General features: G+C 35.9%; 3 protein-coding genes across 8 annotated transcripts; 2 read left to right on the top strand and 1 right to left on the bottom strand.

Annotated features, from left to right (window-relative positions):
• Window positions 1-170: 170 nt before the first annotated feature.
• On the top strand, window positions 171-2,951 carry LOC136773639 (actin, muscle-like). Its single transcript, XM_066727441.1, is given in 5 exon segments — window positions 171-380; window positions 877-1,044; window positions 1,352-2,131; window positions 2,133-2,144; window positions 2,146-2,951. Coding segments are annotated over 4 exon segments (1,455 nt in total). The 5' UTR covers window positions 171-380; window positions 877-918; the 3' UTR covers window positions 2,683-2,951.
• A 1,548-nt stretch (window positions 2,952-4,499) lies between these two features.
• Daao1 (D-amino acid oxidase 1) lies at window positions 4,500-8,655 on the top strand. Of its 6 annotated transcripts, none has more exons than XM_066727298.1 (8): window positions 4,521-4,652; window positions 4,835-4,984; window positions 5,073-5,320; window positions 7,251-7,404; window positions 7,474-7,619; window positions 7,697-7,853; window positions 7,918-8,202; window positions 8,306-8,655. In XM_066727298.1, exons 3-8 carry the CDS (start codon window positions 5,136-5,138, stop codon window positions 8,417-8,419), a joined length of 1,041 nt encoding a protein of 346 aa, XP_066583395.1. In that variant the 5' UTR covers window positions 4,521-4,652; window positions 4,835-4,984; window positions 5,073-5,135; the 3' UTR covers window positions 8,420-8,655. The 6 variants fall into 6 exon arrangements, with proteins under 6 accessions (XP_066583398.1, XP_066583394.1, XP_066583399.1 ...); XM_066727299.1 differs by having other exon boundaries at window positions 4,523-4,652; window positions 4,763-4,984; XM_066727301.1 differs by lacking the exon at window positions 4,835-4,984 and having other exon boundaries at window positions 4,500-4,652.
• A 155-nt stretch (window positions 8,656-8,810) lies between these two features.
• Window positions 8,811-11,111, bottom strand: mof (males absent on the first). Its single transcript, XM_066727296.1, has 7 exons — window positions 10,718-11,111; window positions 10,273-10,532; window positions 10,089-10,179; window positions 9,859-9,986; window positions 9,561-9,791; window positions 9,242-9,486; window positions 8,811-9,162 (listed from the first exon to the last, which is right to left on the bottom strand). Exons 1-7 carry the CDS (start codon window positions 10,917-10,919, stop codon window positions 8,943-8,945), a joined length of 1,377 nt encoding a protein of 458 aa, XP_066583393.1. The 5' UTR covers window positions 10,920-11,111; the 3' UTR covers window positions 8,811-8,942.
• Window positions 11,112-19,728: the final 8,617 nt, after the last annotated feature.

The raw sequence follows: 19,728 nt of genomic DNA, 5'->3' as shown, positions 1-19,728 counted from the left end.
TTATTATATTAAAGAAATTGCTGAGAGGTGCAAGATTTTTTTGAATCAAGTAAAATGTGATTGTCGGGGCGTCGGCCCTGGTTGTCTGCGAGACCTTATTTGGATCCGAGGGCGTCGGGGCTGCTTCGCGAGACGCTCGGCGTCGCTCGGCGTCTCGTTAGGGCCACTAAGGACTCTAGGCTAGACGCTTGCGGCCAGGGGGAGTGCATACCGGCAGATTTCCATGTAAGGGGCGGATCGCTATTTTCGGCTGCTAACCGATATGGATAAAGGGACCCTACAGCAACGGCACTGCACCACTCGACGCTCGCGGTCTCTTGCACGACGAACGCCCCCCTATAAACGCGACGTCTCCACCGCCGATCCACCGAGCAAGCACGGTAAATTCATTCAACAAAGTTCTCAGTGCCGATTTTCTTTTTTTTCCCACGATTTTCCTTTATTTTGCTTAACCATCGTATTACCGATTTTTCTTTCCTTTAACCTGCTAATCTTCTGCAGAGTGCCTGACTGATTTGACGAGTAGAAAATATTAAGGATAATTGCATCCTAGAAGAACCCGATCGACAGTAGTCTTCCGATTCTTATACTTAAAATATTTACAGTGCTAAGGTAGTTTGTGCAAATTGGATAATGTGAACAGTGGAAATTATTCTATCGTGTTTTATATCCCTTTCAACATTTTTCCAACTTATTTTTACCTTACCAAAAAATCTAGAATCATCTCCCTTAACATCCTTAAAATCATCAGAATATCAAGATCGAGTTGTCTGAGTATTTCTGTTTCGTAAACATAATATTCTAACACAATTCTTAATGCTACGATTATAATTGGATTTTTATAGGTAAAATAGTTTGATTTTGTTTTTTGTGCAGAAAATTTAAAAGAAAGGGAATAGAAAAGAGAAATAGATCAAGATGTGTGACGATGATGTTGCGGCACTAGTCGTGGACAATGGGTCCGGCATGTGCAAGGCTGGATTTGCTGGGGATGATGCACCCCGCGCTGTCTTCCCATCAATCGTTGGTAGACCTCGACATCAGGTTAGTAAAACTGAAAACTACCAATAAGTAGTGGATACTTGATAGGGTTGCCAATAACTATCCTTTTTTCTTAAAGAAACAAAATAATTTTATGTTAGTTTTATTATTTGTTATAAGAACTCAAGTCGATAATAATATTCTTTTTAATACTTATTATTGTTATTACACATATCAAAACTAAAAAAAAACAGTTGGTTCCTTCTAATTCTATTAATTTATAATTAAAAACCATAAAAAACAAATTGGTAACTCTATAGAAACTGCTGATGAAGCATTCCATTGATAATTTTTTCTTTCTACTAAACAGGGTGTGATGGTGGGTATGGGTCAAAAAGACAGTTATGTAGGGGATGAGGCTCAAAGCAAAAGAGGTATCCTGACTCTAAAATACCCTATAGAGCATGGTATAATCACCAACTGGGACGACATGGAGAAAATTTGGCATCATACCTTCTACAATGAGCTTCGGGTTGCTCCAGAGGAGCACCCGGTCCTCTTAACCGAGGCCCCCCTCAACCCCAAGGCCAATCGTGAAAAAATGACCCAGATCATGTTCGAGACCTTCAACAGCCCAGCCATGTACGTTGCCATCCAAGCTGTGCTGTCCCTCTATGCTTCCGGTCGTACCACCGGTATCGTCCTGGACTCCGGTGATGGTGTCTCCCACACCGTACCCATCTACGAGGGTTACGCTTTACCCCATGCCATCCTCCGTCTGGACTTGGCTGGTCGCGATCTCACCGACTACCTCATGAAGATCCTCACCGAGCGTGGTTACTCCTTCACGACCACCGCTGAGCGAGAAATCGTTCGTGACATCAAGGAGAAACTCTGCTACGTCGCCCTGGACTTTGAACAGGAAATGGCCACCGCTGCAGCCTCCACCTCCCTCGAGAAGAGCTACGAGCTTCCCGATGGTCAAGTCATCACCATTGGTAACGAGAGGTTCCGTTGCCCGGAAGCCCTCTTCCAACCATCCTTCTTGGGTATGGAATCCTGTGGTATCCACGAGACCGTCTACAACTCGATCATGAAGTGCGACGTCGACATCCGTAAGGACCTCTACGCCAACACCGTCCTCTCCGGTGGTACCACCATGTATCCTGGTATCGCCGATCGTATGCAAAAGGAAATCACCGCCCTGGCTCCGTCCACCATCAAAATCAAGATCATCGCTCCTCCCGAGAGGAAGTACTCCGTATGGATCGGTGGTTCCATTTTGGCCTCCCTCTCTACCTTCCAGCAGATGTGGATCTCCAAGCAGGAGTACGACGAATCAGGCCCTGGCATCGTTCACCGCAAATGCTTCTAAACGGCCGACCTGGCTTACCTTGTCAGGATATAAGGAAAAAATCGTCCGCAACGTACCTCTTTTTCTTTGGGTCACCTTTTCCACAGACAATGGCCGAACCCTATCACTGTACCCCTTTGAGATGCGAAGATACGGGAGATTTTTGGGGAGGAAGAGTTGGGATGGGAGTTGGGGAACAGGAAGGGAGATTTGGAGGACCAGGAGGAAGATCGAAGAAGGATTTGGAGAGCAAAAGAACTACTCAAGTGCCTTTATTCTACACATTTATCAGACTGTATATTGTACTTTGTAGTTTACACAACACGACTGTTTGTTTATTGACGTAAATGAATTTATTACTGTAGCCTCCTCGGTCCTGCCACTCGCACTTTATTATATATATATATATATATATATATATATATATATATATATATGTATATATGTATATATTAATTTGCATTTGCAACACTCGAAAAAACAGGGTTGTTTCATCGTAATGGAGTCGACGACCTCGTGGCTCATGGATGCCGGCTCATATTGCTGTTCGGCGCTTTATTCTTATTGTTTAATGTTATGAATAATGATGATGGTAATAAAACCGTATTATATAAAAGAGAAATCCGGTTTTTTATAAGCTTTTTTACTCGTTTATTGTCGCAGTGCTTTATTCGAAATATTAAAACTTATACTAAGGACGTAGTAAAAGAAAAATACAAATACACGACTTCCTCAGCAGAGATACGTCTTGAAATATTAAAGTTCTATAGAGGAAAACATGTAGTGAATGTATAAAATTATAGATTGCGAAAGGATATAATGGGGAGAGCATATTTTGAACAATAATGGAAACTATTCGTGAAATACATTATAGCGTATCTGGCCGATTGGTATTTGGGTGGCGGCCATGTGTTTTTCACGTGCGATTGGTTTTTTGGCTTTTCAGAACGCACTGGGAGACGCGAGCCGTAACTTAAGACGAAAGCACGGTACAAATTAAGAAATATCAAAAATAGATTTTGCTTAGGCCGACGCGGATGCCGTAACAAGCGGCAAAGAACGGACTATGGTCCCCAGCCTCCCCAGCTAAGCCTTCTAGCCTTACAAGGACTCACGGTGACTTATGTTTATTCTCACGCATCGTGGGTTAAATTTAACATTCTCTGCCATGTCCTGGTAGCCGTGCTTTATGTGCCAAGTATGCGTCGTGCATATGTGCATACACAGCAATTATTCTTCCTACTCTTTACTCATCTTTCTTTTAGCATTCCCATCGACTACCCTCTCTTCCTCTTTTATTTCTCTAACCCTCCGCTCCCATCATTTTACACTTCATACTCTCATTAAACTGTCCCAAAAGACATTCTATTCGCTATTTGCATATCAATAAAGTGGTATTTCATAGAATATATATATATACATTTACTGTAGTGGCGCGCATATGCACACTATTAACGCTATCTATCGGCAATTTCTATAATAATTTCTTCGTAGGTACATTCAACTACATTCTCATCTTCTTTCTTCGTAATTAGTTTTAATAATATGAACTTGAATTATGATGTATGTACGGTATGCATATGAAACCCATTATCAACTTGTAAACATTATTCATTAAGGGGAATATGTATATCGACATTACAGAGCGAAAGTCTGTTTGGCAAATTGTGGTGTTGTTGGATATAGTTTGAAAACATCAGAAGCTTGTATAGAGAAGTACCTTGGATTTTTTATAATTTATACGTGCTTTTAAAATGACAATTTAATTATTTTAACAGTTTCTTTATTTTTTTGTTTTCGACCAAATTTTCCAAGGTACTTCCCTGTATAAGCTTCTAGCATTTCCAAACTATGCAACAAAATTAAAATCCGTCACAACTCACGATACTGGTCACACACAATTTGTCAAATAAATTTTCGCTCTGTAATATCGATATACGAATTCCCTTTCGTGTAAATAATTCATATTGACCGAATTTTATAATTGTTATTTTTCTAATAAAGATAATAACTGTAACTTAATTAGCTACCGATTTATTATTTTTCTTTTCAGGTTTGATTATTTATTTTTTACCAGGAAAGTTAGCAATTTATTGATAAGTAAGATATTAATTAGAGTTACTGTCGATAAAGTAGAATTATGATATAAGAAAGAGAGGAGAGTAACAAACTGTCGATTTCAATGATAGCACCTTTGTTAGATTGTTGAATGGAAGGTCGTCGTGGTCTTGGAATAATTCTCTTTGCAAAACGCGTTGCTTCGCTTTCAATCAAATGAAAGTTGAAGAAAATATTTCAACCGTTATTACTATACTCTGTAAGTCATTTTATTTTGTTTTTAATTACTTTTCTGATACATTTACAAGTTGATACACGTTGGCAGTACTTGTTAAGATAACAAAGAATGTACACCAGATAAAATTACAGTGAAATGAGAATGTATATTAGCGTGTGTACACATTATCAACACTACTATCGGTCAATTTTGGTACTTTTTAGGGTATAATTTACGTATACACACACACAGTCACACATTGATACTTCGCTATCACTGTATTTTCTGCACATTCCCTATTGACATAAATATGAAATTCTATCACAAACATCGAAAAATAATATGAGTGAAAAGTGTATTTTCAATTGGACTTGGTATATCATATTTTTGATATATTTTTTTTTAATATCACCTATTCGATTTAAGCTAACTATCTTCAGCAATTTTTTTTTATTTTGAAAGGACATACTTATCACACATTAAATTCTGAAAAAGGTGCTGTCAATAATAATAAGCTAATAAACAATGAAGATCGCAGTTCTTGGAGGAGGAGTTATCGGTTTAACTACTGCAGCGATGTTACAAGAAGAAATACCTAATATCGATATTACCCTGATAGCCAGTGATTTCGCTAATACAACGAGTCACGTAGCAGCAGGAATTTTCAGAGTTGGTTCTAGCTATTCTGGACCAAATGAAAAATTAACCAGGTACATTACAAATTATATAGGCTGTCTGATTTAAGGGTACTAAGCCAAAAATCCTGAATAAAACTGTTACTTCCGAAAAGAAGCGTCTTATACAATTTATTAATATGTCAATATTTTTTTAATTACGTAATAATATGGTTAGATTAAGAGTCCACATAAATTGTTATGCCACTCGGTAAATATTGCTAATGTGAAAAATATTTTTAGAAGCTTTTATATGCGTGACAATAATGATGACAAACAAAATTTGGTATATATAGAGACTAAAGGTTTATCATTCATTTTTTAAACTGCAAAACCACGTATTTTGGTTTCCTAAAGACAAATCCGCAACGAAAAAATGTCGAACTTTATTTTTCCCAAAGTTATTAATTTTTTATTGTGTTTGATATTCCGCTCAGGAGCTTGCTTCATCAAAGCATTTTACTTCTATTCTATTCAGAGAGTATAATTAACAATCTAAAGTATAAGAGTATTCCTAACATTTAATTCTTACTTTAGAATTAATGGGTTAGTATTTTCATTGTGTGTGTGAAGACAGACCACTGTCAAGAGAATCAGCTTGCATAAAATTTACTTATTGATATAAAATAAGAATTAGTTTTTACGAATGTTCTTACTTTAGATTGTGAAGTAGTGTAAATAGAGCAGCAGTAATATTCTTTGATGAGGCAAACTGTTGTGTAGAATATAAATCCCCCCAAAAAAAACTTGAAAAAAGTTCTACATTTTTTGTATTATGGATTCGTTTTACGGCACCAAAATACGTATTTTTACAAAGTTTAAACAAAATCGATGAGAAGACCTTAATCTGCATTTTTACCAAAAATGTGAAAACTTTTTTCCGTATTGTTAATATCGTTGAAGTTATATTAAAGTAGTAGTACAATAAGAAATGTACTATGCAGGCAAGATATGTTTTAAATTTAAAATAAACAAAATCCTGTTTTATAATTAAATGAATTATGCTAAAATATCGAATAATGGTAAAATTACAATACATATTTAAGAAAATATCTCACGCTTATATTTGCGTCAGAGGCTATTTTATCATCTATATTTTGCTATACTTTATTTTAACTTAGTTTTTTCTTAAGAAATTTTTAATTTTCTTCAACTTCTATTTTTTGAAGAGTCATTTTAAGCATTAAAATATACTTTACCAATTCACCACCTCGGTTTTTTAAATTTAATGATTAATACACAAATTTACTCTTTTAAATAAAAAGATGACATTTAAACGAAAAAATTTAATTCCTAATTTGTACTGCTATAAATAAATTTATAAAACCGAGATGGTCTAAACTAATGATGAGCTACACTTTAAAGATTAAAAGGACTCTTTAAAAATAAAATCCAACTAAAAATAACAATTCCTCAAGAAAAAAATTAAGTTCATAAAGAAGCTTTACAAAATACAGGTGATATAATCAGCTTCAATGCAAATATAAGTAAAACATTTTCTTGGATATTGTGATTTTACCGTTATTCGATATTTTAGCATAATTAATTTAATTGTAAAGCAAGATTTTGTTTATTTCAAACTTACAACATACATTAACAGTTAAGAAAATATCTTGCTGTACTACCTTAAAAATTCGTGTAGGTGTAGATTTGTTGGACTGATAGCGTTTAATAGTATTGTCAAACTTGTTAAATATTGTAGAATAACTTTTTTTGGATATGATAATAGGCAATAAAATACTCTAGTGAAATTATTCATATCGTTATATTATTAATATTTACCGAAATGCATAACAATCCATACAGACTCATAGCTTAAAAATATTTTTATTTAACTCGGCAAATATTGATAATATTAAAAAAAAAATTATAAGATTTCTTCTCAGAATCGGTCTTTCTATACAAGGTTTTCAGCTTGAAACCCATAAATTAGCCATCCTGTATGTTAGCATAGCTCTTTATTTAGAAAACCCTTATTGTCTAAACAAATTTCAAGAGACTGGATTAAATATTCTTATGATTATTACGACAATATAAAGAAAAAAACGGATTCTTCAAGTTCTGGCGTAAAAGACATTTCTGGCTACATATTTTCCAAGAATTCTCTTAAGATTGTAGAGGTATTTTTAAAATCAATCTTTCATACTACAGGCGTGCAGGTAATTTGTCATTATTAATTTGTTCAATAGAATCATTGGATGCAAGGATTGGTACCGATTTATAGACCTGCAATAGAAGAAGAGTTCGATCTCGTACAGGGTGAGTGGAAATACGGATCTTATTATCAAACTCTTCTTACGGATTGCGGAATTTATCTACCGTGGCTTACAAATAAGTTAGTTCCGATGTTAATTTTCCTCAGACCATTAGTTTATTTTGTATTTTTTTAATCACAAAAACAATTTTTTGTAGACTGAAGAGAAATGGTGTAAAATTTCAGGAGCGTACATTAAATACCCTCGGTGATCTAGGTGTTGATTATGATTACGCGATGAACTGTACAGGATTGGGGGCACGTGAAATGTGCAAAGATTATCGCCTTGTTTCCATTCGGGGGCAAGTTTTGAAAGTATGTTGAAATTATGAAAACAAGTGATATTTAATTTGTACTATTTTTCTGTGTTTACATATAGATTAAAGCTCCATGGATAAAATTCTTTTTTTATGGTGAATTGGATACATATATTATACCTGGTTTTGATGGATCCGTGACCTTAGGTGGATCAAGAAGCTATGATTCAGAAAATCTACAACCATGTCCTTATGAGAGAGCCGCTATATTAGAAAGGTGCACGAATTTGCTGCCTTCGATTAAAGAAACTAATATTGTTAAAGAAAAAATTGGACTTAGACCACATAGAGAGAATAACATCAGAGTTGAAGCGGAATTTCTTTCAAATGGATTATCCAATTTAAAGGTTTATAGTAGTATTCTATACTTGATTAATATTTCATTAATGAAGATATAGAAATTCATTAATGAAAAGTATATGTGCTTATCATTTAACGTTTCTTTGATAGGTGGTGCACAATTACGGACATGGTGGTTATGGAGTATGTACAGCTCCTGGTACAGTCAACTATGCAGTGAAATTATTGAAAGATATGCATAAGTCATCGGTAGCTAAACTATAGCTTCTTAATTTATATTTTTTAAAATTTTTCATATCATTTCTATGACTAAAAGCTAAAACGATCAATTCTCTAGCTAAATAAGTTAAAGCAGCATAATTCATGTGAAAGGAACTATATCACTTTCGGCTCGTGGTTGACTTAATTGTAATTGATCAAACAGACCTTAAAGAGATAAATAAAAATTTCACTACAAGATATTTTATTTGTCAGAATAAATTACGAATGTTTGATTGGTACGATGAATCTTATTACTTATTACCGATTTCACAATAAATCTATTGCTTCAATTCCAAGTCACTACTTGTTGCTTGAATTTTTTTATATTCGTAACGGGTAAATACCCTATTACCCATACTATCTCTTTTTAATTTAGAGAATCAGTGAAATTTCAATAATATTGACATTTCATATAATTTCTTTACATTATGTCTTTATCACCAAATGGTTTTATCTGTTGTGTTATTGGCCTCTCTTTCCACAGATTGGCCATTGAAATTTATATGCTCCAAATACTATTTGTTATTTACTTTTTGCCGGGTTTAATATTTTTTCTAGGTGGTGCTCCCCATCTGAGAGCACTAGTGTCGACAGTGAGTCTCGGCCTTTTATACTGACTGCTTTTAATATGTTCCTCCACTAATTTTGGTGTCACACAAATTACGTGTTGTCCTTTCCAATACTTAATCATATTCATACTTTGTAATGTTGATATAATATCTGTTTGAGAGATACTCGTCATTTGACTAAAAATTAAATCATTTTCTTTAACTTTTTATACTGTATAAAATATTGTAAAATGATAATAATACATTTAAGGTTTACCTTAAATCTTTAATACTTAGAGTACCACGAAAATCTCTAAGAATTTCCAATAATATCCAACTCCAATAACTACGATATGACAGCTTTCCTAAGTCACTCAATGGTTTTTCTGGACTGCCAACTGTTTGCTCGATTCTACTTAATTCATAACTAAAAGCAATTAACAATTTGCCATAACCTTGACGTTGAAATGGAGGTAGTGTAAGAATACAAGCTACATTATTTCCATCAGGTGATTCCTTTTCCTGCAAATTTAGTAATAGTAAATTAAAAAAAAATTATAGGAAACTACACCACAAGATTGTCTTTTAAAAATTACTTTTGAAAAATATCCAACTAGATGGGCACCGTGCTTATCCACTTCACATAAAATATAAAACAAAAATGGTTCCACATCAAAGTATAAAGTCTTGTGATCCAAAAATAATTTTGCTAAAAGACAGAGATTTTGACAATAAATCTTGTGCTCTCTACCATCAACTTCCCAAATGCTCAATGTTCCTTTTCGATATATTTCTTTACCAACTGGCTGTCTGTGAGTACATTCACTCTACAAAAAAATCCTCCTTTAATAAAATAGTTTTTACTCAATTAATCTTTACTCTAAGTTATCTCACCATATGATATCTGTATGTTTTTTCTAGCCTCATATACTTCAAACAATATTCACATATCCACAGCTTTGACTGCTTACCATATTCCTCAGGGTAAGGACTAAAATACCAGGTATCAATTTCATATTTGCCTGCAAATTAACTTTTAAGAATGATGAGTTTCTGCTTTTATTGTAAGTAACTTTAAAAGGAAATAAAAAAATTCATATACTTCGAAATAAAAGAGAAATTACCAATTTGAATCTTATCAATATATTTTACTTTTGTGATAGCTTCATGTTCTTTTTCTAAGGCAGCAGTTGTTGGATCCATTTCTGCGTATGTCTTTAAAACAAAAATAATATAACTTCTTAATCATATACACATCTTTTCATAAAAATATAATTGTAATTTCTTGTAAGATAGAAATCTAAATACCTTTTGAACATGATTTATTTCATCGTGCCTTCTCTTTTGATTCCTGGTTATTTTTCTGTCAGAGGAATCTGACAACAAATCACCAGTAGAATTTCTATCACCACTTTTCCAACTTCTGTCACTCATGTCAAATCTACTTGACATAATCCTGTCACGTGGTACCCATTCATCCAACCTTCTATTATGTCCTTCATAATGAACATAATACTCATAGTGATTTTCAGCTTCATTAAAACGTGTTTGAATGATTTCAGCTGGATCTGTCATTTAAAAAATGTTTAGGTTATAAAAGTGAACATCAGTCGGTCTTAAGATCTTAAAACGGAAAAATCAGTAAAAAATAAGAAAAATCATTCAGGAGAAAAATAATAAACAATGTTAAATTTTATGGATAGAATTTAAAAGTAGCTTTATTAAATAAAACCAATAGTTTATTATTTCTTACGCCAAGAATCATCGGATCTTCGAACAAGATAATGTTCACCAATATCGAGTGGCAACTCTTCAAGGCTATCGGCGTCATCCCCAGATCCTTTTTCACCATTCGATATAGAATTTTCACGTTTCACAGCCTCTTCCTTTACAGTTGATGAATCCTTGGATTCAGCATTACAACTCTCTTTGCTCCTTTGTTCCGAATCAGCCATCTTAAAAATGTTATTTTCTTAAACGCGCGAAAAATATTCCTAAAGGGTCCTCGTTTTCACGGCAATTACATAATATCAATAGAGCTTTTTTATTTATGTAATTGGGCAACTAAACACAAGTCGACAAGTTTAAAAGAAGATAAGTGAGTTGAACTTGCTTGAAGACCTTGCTGAGTTTGCAGTTCACACGGATTTGTGAAACTTGCGTGTATTATATCAATAATGACATCATGAGCCATGTTCCGTTATTTAACTGTAAGGCCGTGTTCCGTTATTGACTGTGAGTACTAGTAATTTATAGTTTGCGTCACATAAACTATAGATTTTCAGTACTCATAGTCAATAACGGAACACGGCCTAAGAGAATATTGAAAATCTATAGTTTGTGCTATAGGTTTTCAGTATTCGATAGTCAGATAACGGAATACGGCCCTCATAGTGTATGGATGTTTACGTTCGTGATCCGATCCAAGTCACGATCCAACCAAGCCGCAGGAATGCAACGTCGGAAAAAAAATTACTAAATGGATCAGAGGCTTCCGCGTGAGCTTGATCCGATCCGATCAGGGGATTCAGAGGGTTGTTGATCAGACTGATCAGACAGATTTGGCTACCGCATTAAGGTATTACTGACGTACCAACAGCGAACGGCATTGACGTAATTGAAGTGACAATAACTATTATCCAAAATAATTTTAATTTAAAAATATATAAAAAAGATAAGCTGATATTATAGAAAGCAATTATATTTAAAATGACATAAGCTTAAGGCATATTTTTGAAAATTCTTTGATATGGGTATTGTACAAAGTGATAGAATTAATATTGATTTTTTTCTTTAGATTTATGAAATAGAATAATGAATAGAAGTTGACAATATAGTATAGGTATATTAATGATATAGAATAAATAATATCTGAAAATATTTGTTTTTTTAATTACTATTTATATGTAACACATATCAGATCCATGTAAAAGTGTAGATTCTACTTGTTATAATAATAACTTAATTCTACATATATGTTTAATGTATGATAAAAAAATAAATAGCATTTATAATTCTTGAAACAACAGTATAAGCTTAGCTAATACTAAGTGTCAAATAAAAAATTACCCACTTTATACATTTTAGTAATAATTACAAATTTATTATTATTTGGAGAGCTTATAAAATTTCTTTCTGAAGTCATATTTGAGCAGTGTCTCCTCTTCACAATTGCCTTATCAAGAAAAAGCATAATTAGTGGAATCAATTGTTGAAGGCATATTATACATGTAAAGGGAATACGCCTGAGGTAAAACCTTTTACGAAGACATAAATAGTACATTTTCTTATTTCTGGTAGCTCATATAGTCATATCACCTCTTCGTAAAAGGTTTTACCCCATGCGAAGTCCTTTACATGTGTAAGATGCCTTCAACAATTGGTTCCACTAATTATGCTTATTCTTAATAAGACACTTGTCAAGAGGAGACACTGCTCAAATATGACTTCATAAAGAAATATTATAAGCTTTCCAAATAATGAAAAATTTTAAATTATTACTAAAATGTATAAAGTGGGTAATTTTTTATTTGACACATAGTATGTATTAGCAAAGTCTATACTGTCGTTTCAAGTATTATAAATGCAATTTATTTTTTTATCATACGTTAAACATATATATACAATTAAGTTGTTATAACAAGTAAAATCCACACTTTTACATGGATCTGATATGTGTTACATATAAATAGTAATTAAAAAAACAAATATTTTCAGATATTATTTATTCTATATCAATAATATACCTATGCTATATTGTCAACTTCTATTCATTATTCTATTTCATAAATCTAAAGAAAAAAATCAATTTTAATTCTATCACTTTGTACAATATCCATATCAAAGAATTTTCAAAAATATGCCTTAAGCTTATGTCATTTTAAATATAATTGCTTTCTATAATATCAGCTTATCTTTTTTATATATTTTTAAATTAAAATTATTTTGGATAATAGTTATTGTCACTTCAATTACGTCAATGTCGTTCGTTGTTGATACGTCAGAAATACCCCAATGCGGTAGCTAAATCTGTCTGATCTGTCTGATCACCAATCCTCTGAATCTCCTGATCGGATCGGATCGAGCTTACGCGGAAGCATCTGATCCATCTAGAAATTTATTTTTCGACGTTGCATTCCTGCGGTTAGGTTGGATCGTGATCTGGATCGGATCACGAACGTAAACGTCCTATGTAACACTATGAGGGCCGTATTCCGTTATCTGACTATCGAATACTTATAGCACAAACTATAGATTTTCAATATTCTCTTAGGCCGTGTTCCGTTATTGACGTAATCGCCAGGTATGGCTTTCCCATAATTTTTCGATGCTTTTAGGAATCGCATTAAAAAGGCCAGCGCTTTTACTTCGCGCACCTAACTCACTCGCTTGCTTCGTTCGTATGTATATACTACACTATAAATTGAATCGTGTGTGCTTTCAACTATAGTGTATAGTAATCATTTTCCATGTTAAATTACAGAGTGAAGCTAGCTGAACCACACACGATTCAATTTTCCACTGATTTCCCACTGTGCACTACATACACCATAGGAAATTGATTTGGCGACCTTTCAGTTAACTTCACTTCGTACTTTCTCTACGAATTTCAAAGACAGCGATCAATTTTCCACAGTGTCTATACACTATTAAAAAAACTTATAAAAAACTTCGTCTGAGCTCGGTAAATTTCGTTATACACGTCAGATGTAAGCGGGAACTATAAATAGTATAAATGCAGACATTTGTTTAACAGAACATCATTTATTATAACATGCAGATGTTTTAAAATATTTATTAACTACATTTTTATTGTAAATTAATTGCAAAACAGCATATATAATGACGATATTCACTTACAAAAGAATTATTTTTAAACGGCACTACGCGACACGAATTTTTTAAATGTCACTACACGACGTGGAATTTTTAAACGCGCATATATTTTAGAATAAGATCGTCTAATGTATAACAAATATTATTTTATTAAACTGTAGTGAGTTCATTTTATAGTTTATTTAACTTCAAAATAAAATGATGAGAATTATGGGTTAAGAGAGTCCTTGAGTCTTCTACTATTAATCGTGCAAGCACTAAACACGCAGACGCGTGTGCTGCACACTGACAATTTTTACGAGTTTTCTAATTATTACACTGCTTTTACAAATGAAAGCTTTTATTTTCATCACATACAGTATTCCATAAAATTATTGTATTATATAAAATCAATAATAATGAATGAAAATTTACTTAAAATTAATTAAACTGTAACAAAATAATTTATTTTAATTAAATTTACATAGATTTATTAAAGAGCGGTAAAATTTTATTAACATAATAATAAAATAGCACGTATTTGATGAAAATAAAACACTACATTATTTTTAATTGCGACTAATGCGAAATAAATGTCAGTGGTTATAAAAAGAAACAGCGACTACATTATTTTTAATTGCGACTAATGCGAAATAAATGTCAGTGGTTATAAAAAGAAACAGCGCGATTTACTGACAACTCATACGCGGAAATTTGATAGATAAACTGAAACTCGCGCTTCAAAAAATACCATCCGGGACAGGTACTGCTCGTTAAGATTCTTTTTCACTGGCTTTTAAAACGCTAAATTTGCCATATGATATAAAATTGTTAACATCGCAATGTATTAGCATAAGTATTTTCGAAAAAATGGTCAATCCGTACTTGGCAAAATAATCATTTTAAAAGTTGGTGAAAGAGATCCTACTCATACCGATAGCAGTCGCAACTGATTTGCGGAATATCTCAAATTGCAACCAATCAGGTGCGATTGCTAATTAACCCGCCCACAATAAACGATACCTGTTACGCATAGTCCTCTCGCGTAGCGGGTACATCAACTCAGTTATCAATTATCCGCGTACCGGTCGTCAGTGGATTCCGCGTTGTGGTTTTTCGTAACCACTGAGTACTGACATTTAGTTTAAATTAGTCGCGATTAAAAATAATTTAATGTTTTATTTTCATCACATATGAGCTATTTATTTTATAATATTAATAAAATTTTGCCGCGTTTTATAAAATTTAAATAAATTTAATTAGCTTTTATTATTTTTATACAAACAATTTAAATTTATTTAAGATTTTATTAATTATTATTAATTTCTAAATAAATTTAAAATTCTGGTTAAAATTTTTTAATAGTGTTGTGCAATTATAAGTATTCGGCATTGGTGACAATAAATTGTTTAAAAATTAAACTTAACTTTTCTATATAATTTCCGCATATTTAATTATGTCAAGAGGGAAATTTAAGTAATGCAGTTGGGATATTTTAATAGAATATATAGTAATGAATGCAGTGTGTGATGAAAATAAAAGCTTTTATCTGTGTGTAATTCGCGTAATAAATAGAAAATTTGTGACTACAGTCAGTGCGGAGCGTGTCTATTGTGTATGTGTGTGTGAGTGCTGCAGCGAATAAAGACAGAAGCCTCAAAGACTGTTAAAGCCTGCCAGTTTTACTTTAATTATATTAAAGTTAAATAAATTAAAATTAACTCTATAAAATTACATGCAATAATTTATTTCTGTTACGGTTAGCGACTTCACTAAAGAGTGAGAGAGCGCGTTTAAAAATTTCACGTCGAGGAGTGTCGTTTGAAAAATCCGAGTCTCGTAGTGTCAGTCGATAAGTGCTCGTCGTGGAGTGCGGTTTTCCAGAGTAGTATACCTTAAAATAAAACTCGCGCCACGAAATGCCGTTTGAAAAATCCGAGTTTCGAAGTGTAGATCGATAAGTGTTCGTCGCGCAGTGCGGTTGTCCCGCGTAGTATACGTTGAAATAAAATTCGCGTCGCGCAGTGCCGTTTGAAAAATCCGAGTTTCGAAGTGTCAGTCGATAAGTGTTCGTCGCGGAATGCGGTTGTCCCGCGTATTATACGTTGAAATAAAAATCGCGCCGAGCAGTGCTGTTTGAAAAATCCGAGTTTCGTAGTGTCAGTCGATAATTGTTCGTCGCGGGGTGCGGTTGTCCCGCGTAGTATATGTTGAAATAAAATTCGCGTCGCGCATACCGTTTGTAAAATCCTAGTTTCGTAGTGTCATTCGATAAGTGTTCGTCGCGGAATGCGGTTGTCCCGTGTAGTATACGTTAAAATAAAATTCGCTTCGCGCAGTGCCGTTTGAAAAATCCGAGTTTCGAAGTGTCAATCGATAAGTGTTTGTCGCGCAGTGCGGTTGTCCCGCGTAGTATACGTTGAAATAAAATTCGCGTCGCGCGCGCAGTGCCGTTTAAAAAATCCGAGTTTCGAAGTGTCAATCGATAAGTGTTCGTCGCGCACTGCAGTTGTCCCGCGTAGTATACGTTGAAATAAAATTCGCGTCGTGCATACCGTTTGTAAAATCCTAGTTACGTAGTGTCAGTCGATAAGTGTTCGTCGCGAAATGTGGTTGTCCCGCGTAGTATACGTTGAAATAAAAATAGCGCCGAGCAGTGCCGTTTGAAAAATCTGAGTTTCGTAGTGTCAGTCGATAAGTGTTCGTCGCGGAATGCGGTGGTCCCGCGTAGTATACGTTAAAAAAAATCGCGTAGCGCACTGCTGATTTAAAAATCAGAATTTGTAGTGACAGTCGTGAACTGCTCGTCGCGTAGTGCGGTTGTCCCGGTAGTGTACGTTAAAAAGGAATCGCGTAGCGCACTGCTGATTTAAAAATCAGAATTTGTAGTGACAGTCGTGAACTGCTCGTCGCGTAGTACGGTTCTCCCGCGTAGTGTACGTTTAAAAGATATCGCGTAGCGCACTGCTGATTTAAAAATCAGAATTTGTAGTGACAGTCGTGAACTGCTCGTCGCGTAGTGCGGTTCTCCCGCGTAGTGTACGTTTAAAAGAAATCGCGTAGCGCACTGCTGATTTAAAAATCAGAGTCTGTAGTGACAGTCGTGAACTGCTCGTCGCGTAGTGCGGTTCTCTCGCGTAGTGTGCGTTTAAAAGAAATCGCGTAGCGCACTGCTACTTTAAAATTCCGAGTCTGTAGTGACAGTCGTGAACTGCTCGTCGCGTAGTGCGGTTCTCCCGCGTAGTGTACGTTTAAAAGAAATCGCGTAGCGCACTGCTGATTTAAAAATCAGAATTTGTAGTGACAGTCGTGAAGTGCTCGTCGCGTAGTGCGGTTCTCCCGCGTAGTGTATGATAAAAAGAAATCGCGTAGCGAACAGCTGCTTTAAAAATCCCAGTCTGTAGTGTCAGTCGTGAAGTGCTCGTCGCGTAGTGCGATTGTCCCGGTAGTGTACGTTAAAAAGAAATCGCGTCGCGTAGTGCCTTTTGAATAATTTGTGTCTCAAAATGTCAGTTGTGAAGTGCTCGTCGCGTAGTGCGGTTCTCCCGCGTAGTGTACGTTTAAAAGAAATCGCGTAGTGCACTGCTGATTTAAAAATCAGAATCTGTAGTGACAGTCGTGAACTGCTCGTCGCGTAGTGCGGTTCTCTCGCGTAGTGTACGTTTAAAAGAAATCGCGTAGCGCACTGCTACTTTAAAATTCCGAGTCTGTAGTGACAGTCGTGAACTGCTCGTCGCGTAGTGCGGTTCTCCCGCGTAGTGTACGTTTAAAAGAAATCGCGTAGCGCACTGCTGATTTAAAAATCAGAATTTGTAGTGACAGTCGTGAAGTGCTCGTCGCGTAGTGCGGTTTTCCCGCGTAGTGTACGTTTAAAAGAAATCGCGTAGCGGACTGCAGATTTAAAAATCAGAATTTGTAGTGACAGTCGTGAAGTGGTCGTCTCGTAGTGCGGTTCTCCCGCGTAGTGTATGATAAAAAGAAATCGCGTAGCGAACAGCTGCTTTAAAAATCCGAGTCTGTAGTGTCAGTCGTGAACTGCTCGTCGCGTAGTGCGGTTCTCCCGCGTAGTGTACGTTTAAAAGAAATCGCGTAGCGCACTGCTGATTTAAAAATCAGAATTTGTAGTGACAGTCGTGAACTGCTCGTCGCGTAGTACGGTTCTCCCGCGTAGTGTACGTTTAAAAGAAATCGCGTAGCGCACTGCTGATTTAAAAATCAGAATTTGTAGTGACAGTCGTGAAGTGGTCGTCTCGTAGTGCGGTTCTCCCGCGTAGTGTATGATAAAAAGAAATCGCGTAGCGAACAGCTGCTTTAAAAATCCGAGTCTGTAGTGACAGTCGTGAACTGCTCGTCGCGTAGTGCGGTTCTCTCGCGTAGTGTGCGTTTAAAAGAAATCGCGTAGCGCACTGCTACTTTAAAATTCCGAGTCTGTAGTGACAGTCGTGAACTGCTCGTCGCGTAGTGCGGTTCTCCCGCGTAGTGTACGTTTAAAAGAAATCGCGTAGCGCACTGCTGATTTAAAAATCAGAGTCTGTAGTGACAGTCGTGAACGGCTCGTCGCGTAGTGCGGTTCTCCCGCGTAGTGTATGTTTAAAAGAAATCGCGTAGCGCACTGCTACTTTAAAATTCCGAGTCTGTAGTGACAGTCGTGAACTGCTCGTCGCGTAGTGCGGTTCTCCCGCGTAGTGTACGTTTAAAAGAAATCGCGTAGCGCACTGCTGATTTAAAAATCAGAGTCTGTAGTGACAGTCGTGAACTGCTCGTCGCGTAGTGCGGTTCTCCCGCGTAGTGTACGTTTAAAAGAAATCGCGTAGCGCACTGCTGATTTAAAAATCAGAATTTGTAGTGACAGTCGTGAAGTGCTCGTCGCGTAGTGCGGTTTTCCAGCGTAGTGTACGTTTAAAAGAAATCGCGTAGCGGACTGCTGATTTAAAAATCAGAATTTGTAGTGACAGTCGTGAAGTGGTCGTCTCGTAGTGCGGTTCTCCCGCGTAGTGTACGTTTAAAAGAAATCGGGTAGCGCACTGCTACTTTAAAAATCCGAGTCTGTAGTGGCAGTCGTGAACTGCTCGTCGCGTAGTGCGGTTCTCCCGCGTAGTGTACGTTTAAAAGAAATCGCGTAGCGCACTGCTGATTTAAAAATCAGAGTCTGTAGTGACAGTCGTGAACTGCTCGTCGCGTAGTGCGGTTCTCTCGCGTACTGTACGTTTAAAAGAAATCGCGTAGCGCACTGCTACTTTAAATTTCCGAGTCTGTAGTGACAGTCGTGAACTGCTCGTCGCGTAGTGCGGTTCTCCCGCGTAGTGTACGTTTAAAAGAAATCGCGTAGCGCACTGCTGATTTAAAAATCAGAATTTGTAGTGACAGTCGTGAAGTGCTCGTCGCGTAGTGCGGTTCTCCCGCGTAGTGTATGATAAAAAGAAATCGCGTAGCGAACAGCTGCTTTAAAAATCCGAGTCTGTAGTGTCAGTCGTGAAGTGCTCGTCGCGTAGTGCGATTGTCCCGGTAGTGTACGTTAAAAAGAAATCGCGTCGCGTAGTGCCTTTGGAATAATTTGTGTCTCAAAATGTCAGTTGTGAAGTGCTCGTCGCGTAGTGCGGTTCTCCCGCGTAGTGTACTTTTAAAAGAAATCGCGTAGTGCACTGCTGATTTAAAAATCAGAATCTGTAGTGACAGTCGTGAACTGCTCGTCGCGTAGTGCGGTTCTCCTGCGTAGTGTACGTTAAAAAGAAATCGCGTCGCGTAGTGCCTTTTGAATAATCCGAGTCTCGTAGTGTCAGTCGTGAAGTGCTCGTCGCGTAGTGCGGTTGTCGCGAGAAGTGTACCTTAAAAAGAATTCGCGCAGTGCCGTTTAAAAATCATTTTTTCGCGAGTGCATAACGTCAGCGTCCTCATCTCCATCGTCATCATAAACGCCATTATCATCGCCATCAACATCACCATTCCCAT

The sequence above is a fragment of the Prorops nasuta genome, unplaced genomic scaffold (assembly GCF_024137725.1).
Source record: "Prorops nasuta isolate Cenicafe-Biocafe unplaced genomic scaffold, Cenicafe_Pnas_1.2 PNAS00005, whole genome shotgun sequence".
Lineage (NCBI taxonomy): Eukaryota > Metazoa > Arthropoda > Insecta > Hymenoptera > Bethylidae > Prorops > Prorops nasuta.
Note: the sequence above shows the minus strand (reverse complement) of the source record. Positions and strands in the feature narration are given on the sequence as shown.

Coding starts and splice junctions, on each gene's coding strand:
- Daao1 (XM_066727301.1), top strand. CDS start 5,136: ATGAAGATCGCAGTTCTTGGAGGAGGAGTTATCGGTTTAACTACTGCA. Junction 7,405..7,473: donor ATTCTCTTAAGATTGTAGAG/GTATTTTTAAAA, acceptor TTTGTTCAATAG/AATCATTGGATGCAAGGATT. Junction 8,203..8,305: donor ATGGATTATCCAATTTAAAG/GTTTATAGTAGT, acceptor TTTCTTTGATAG/GTGGTGCACAATTACGGACA.
- mof (XM_066727296.1), bottom strand. CDS start 10,919: ATGGCTGATTCGGAACAAAGGAGCAAAGAGAGTTGTAATGCTGAATCC. Junction 10,180..10,272: donor AAATAAATCATGTTCAAAAG/GTATTTAGATTT, acceptor TTTGTTTTAAAG/ACATACGCAGAAATGGATCC. Junction 9,163..9,241: donor CTAAGTATTAAAGATTTAAG/GTAAACCTTAAA, acceptor TTTAATTTTTAG/TCAAATGACGAGTATCTCTC.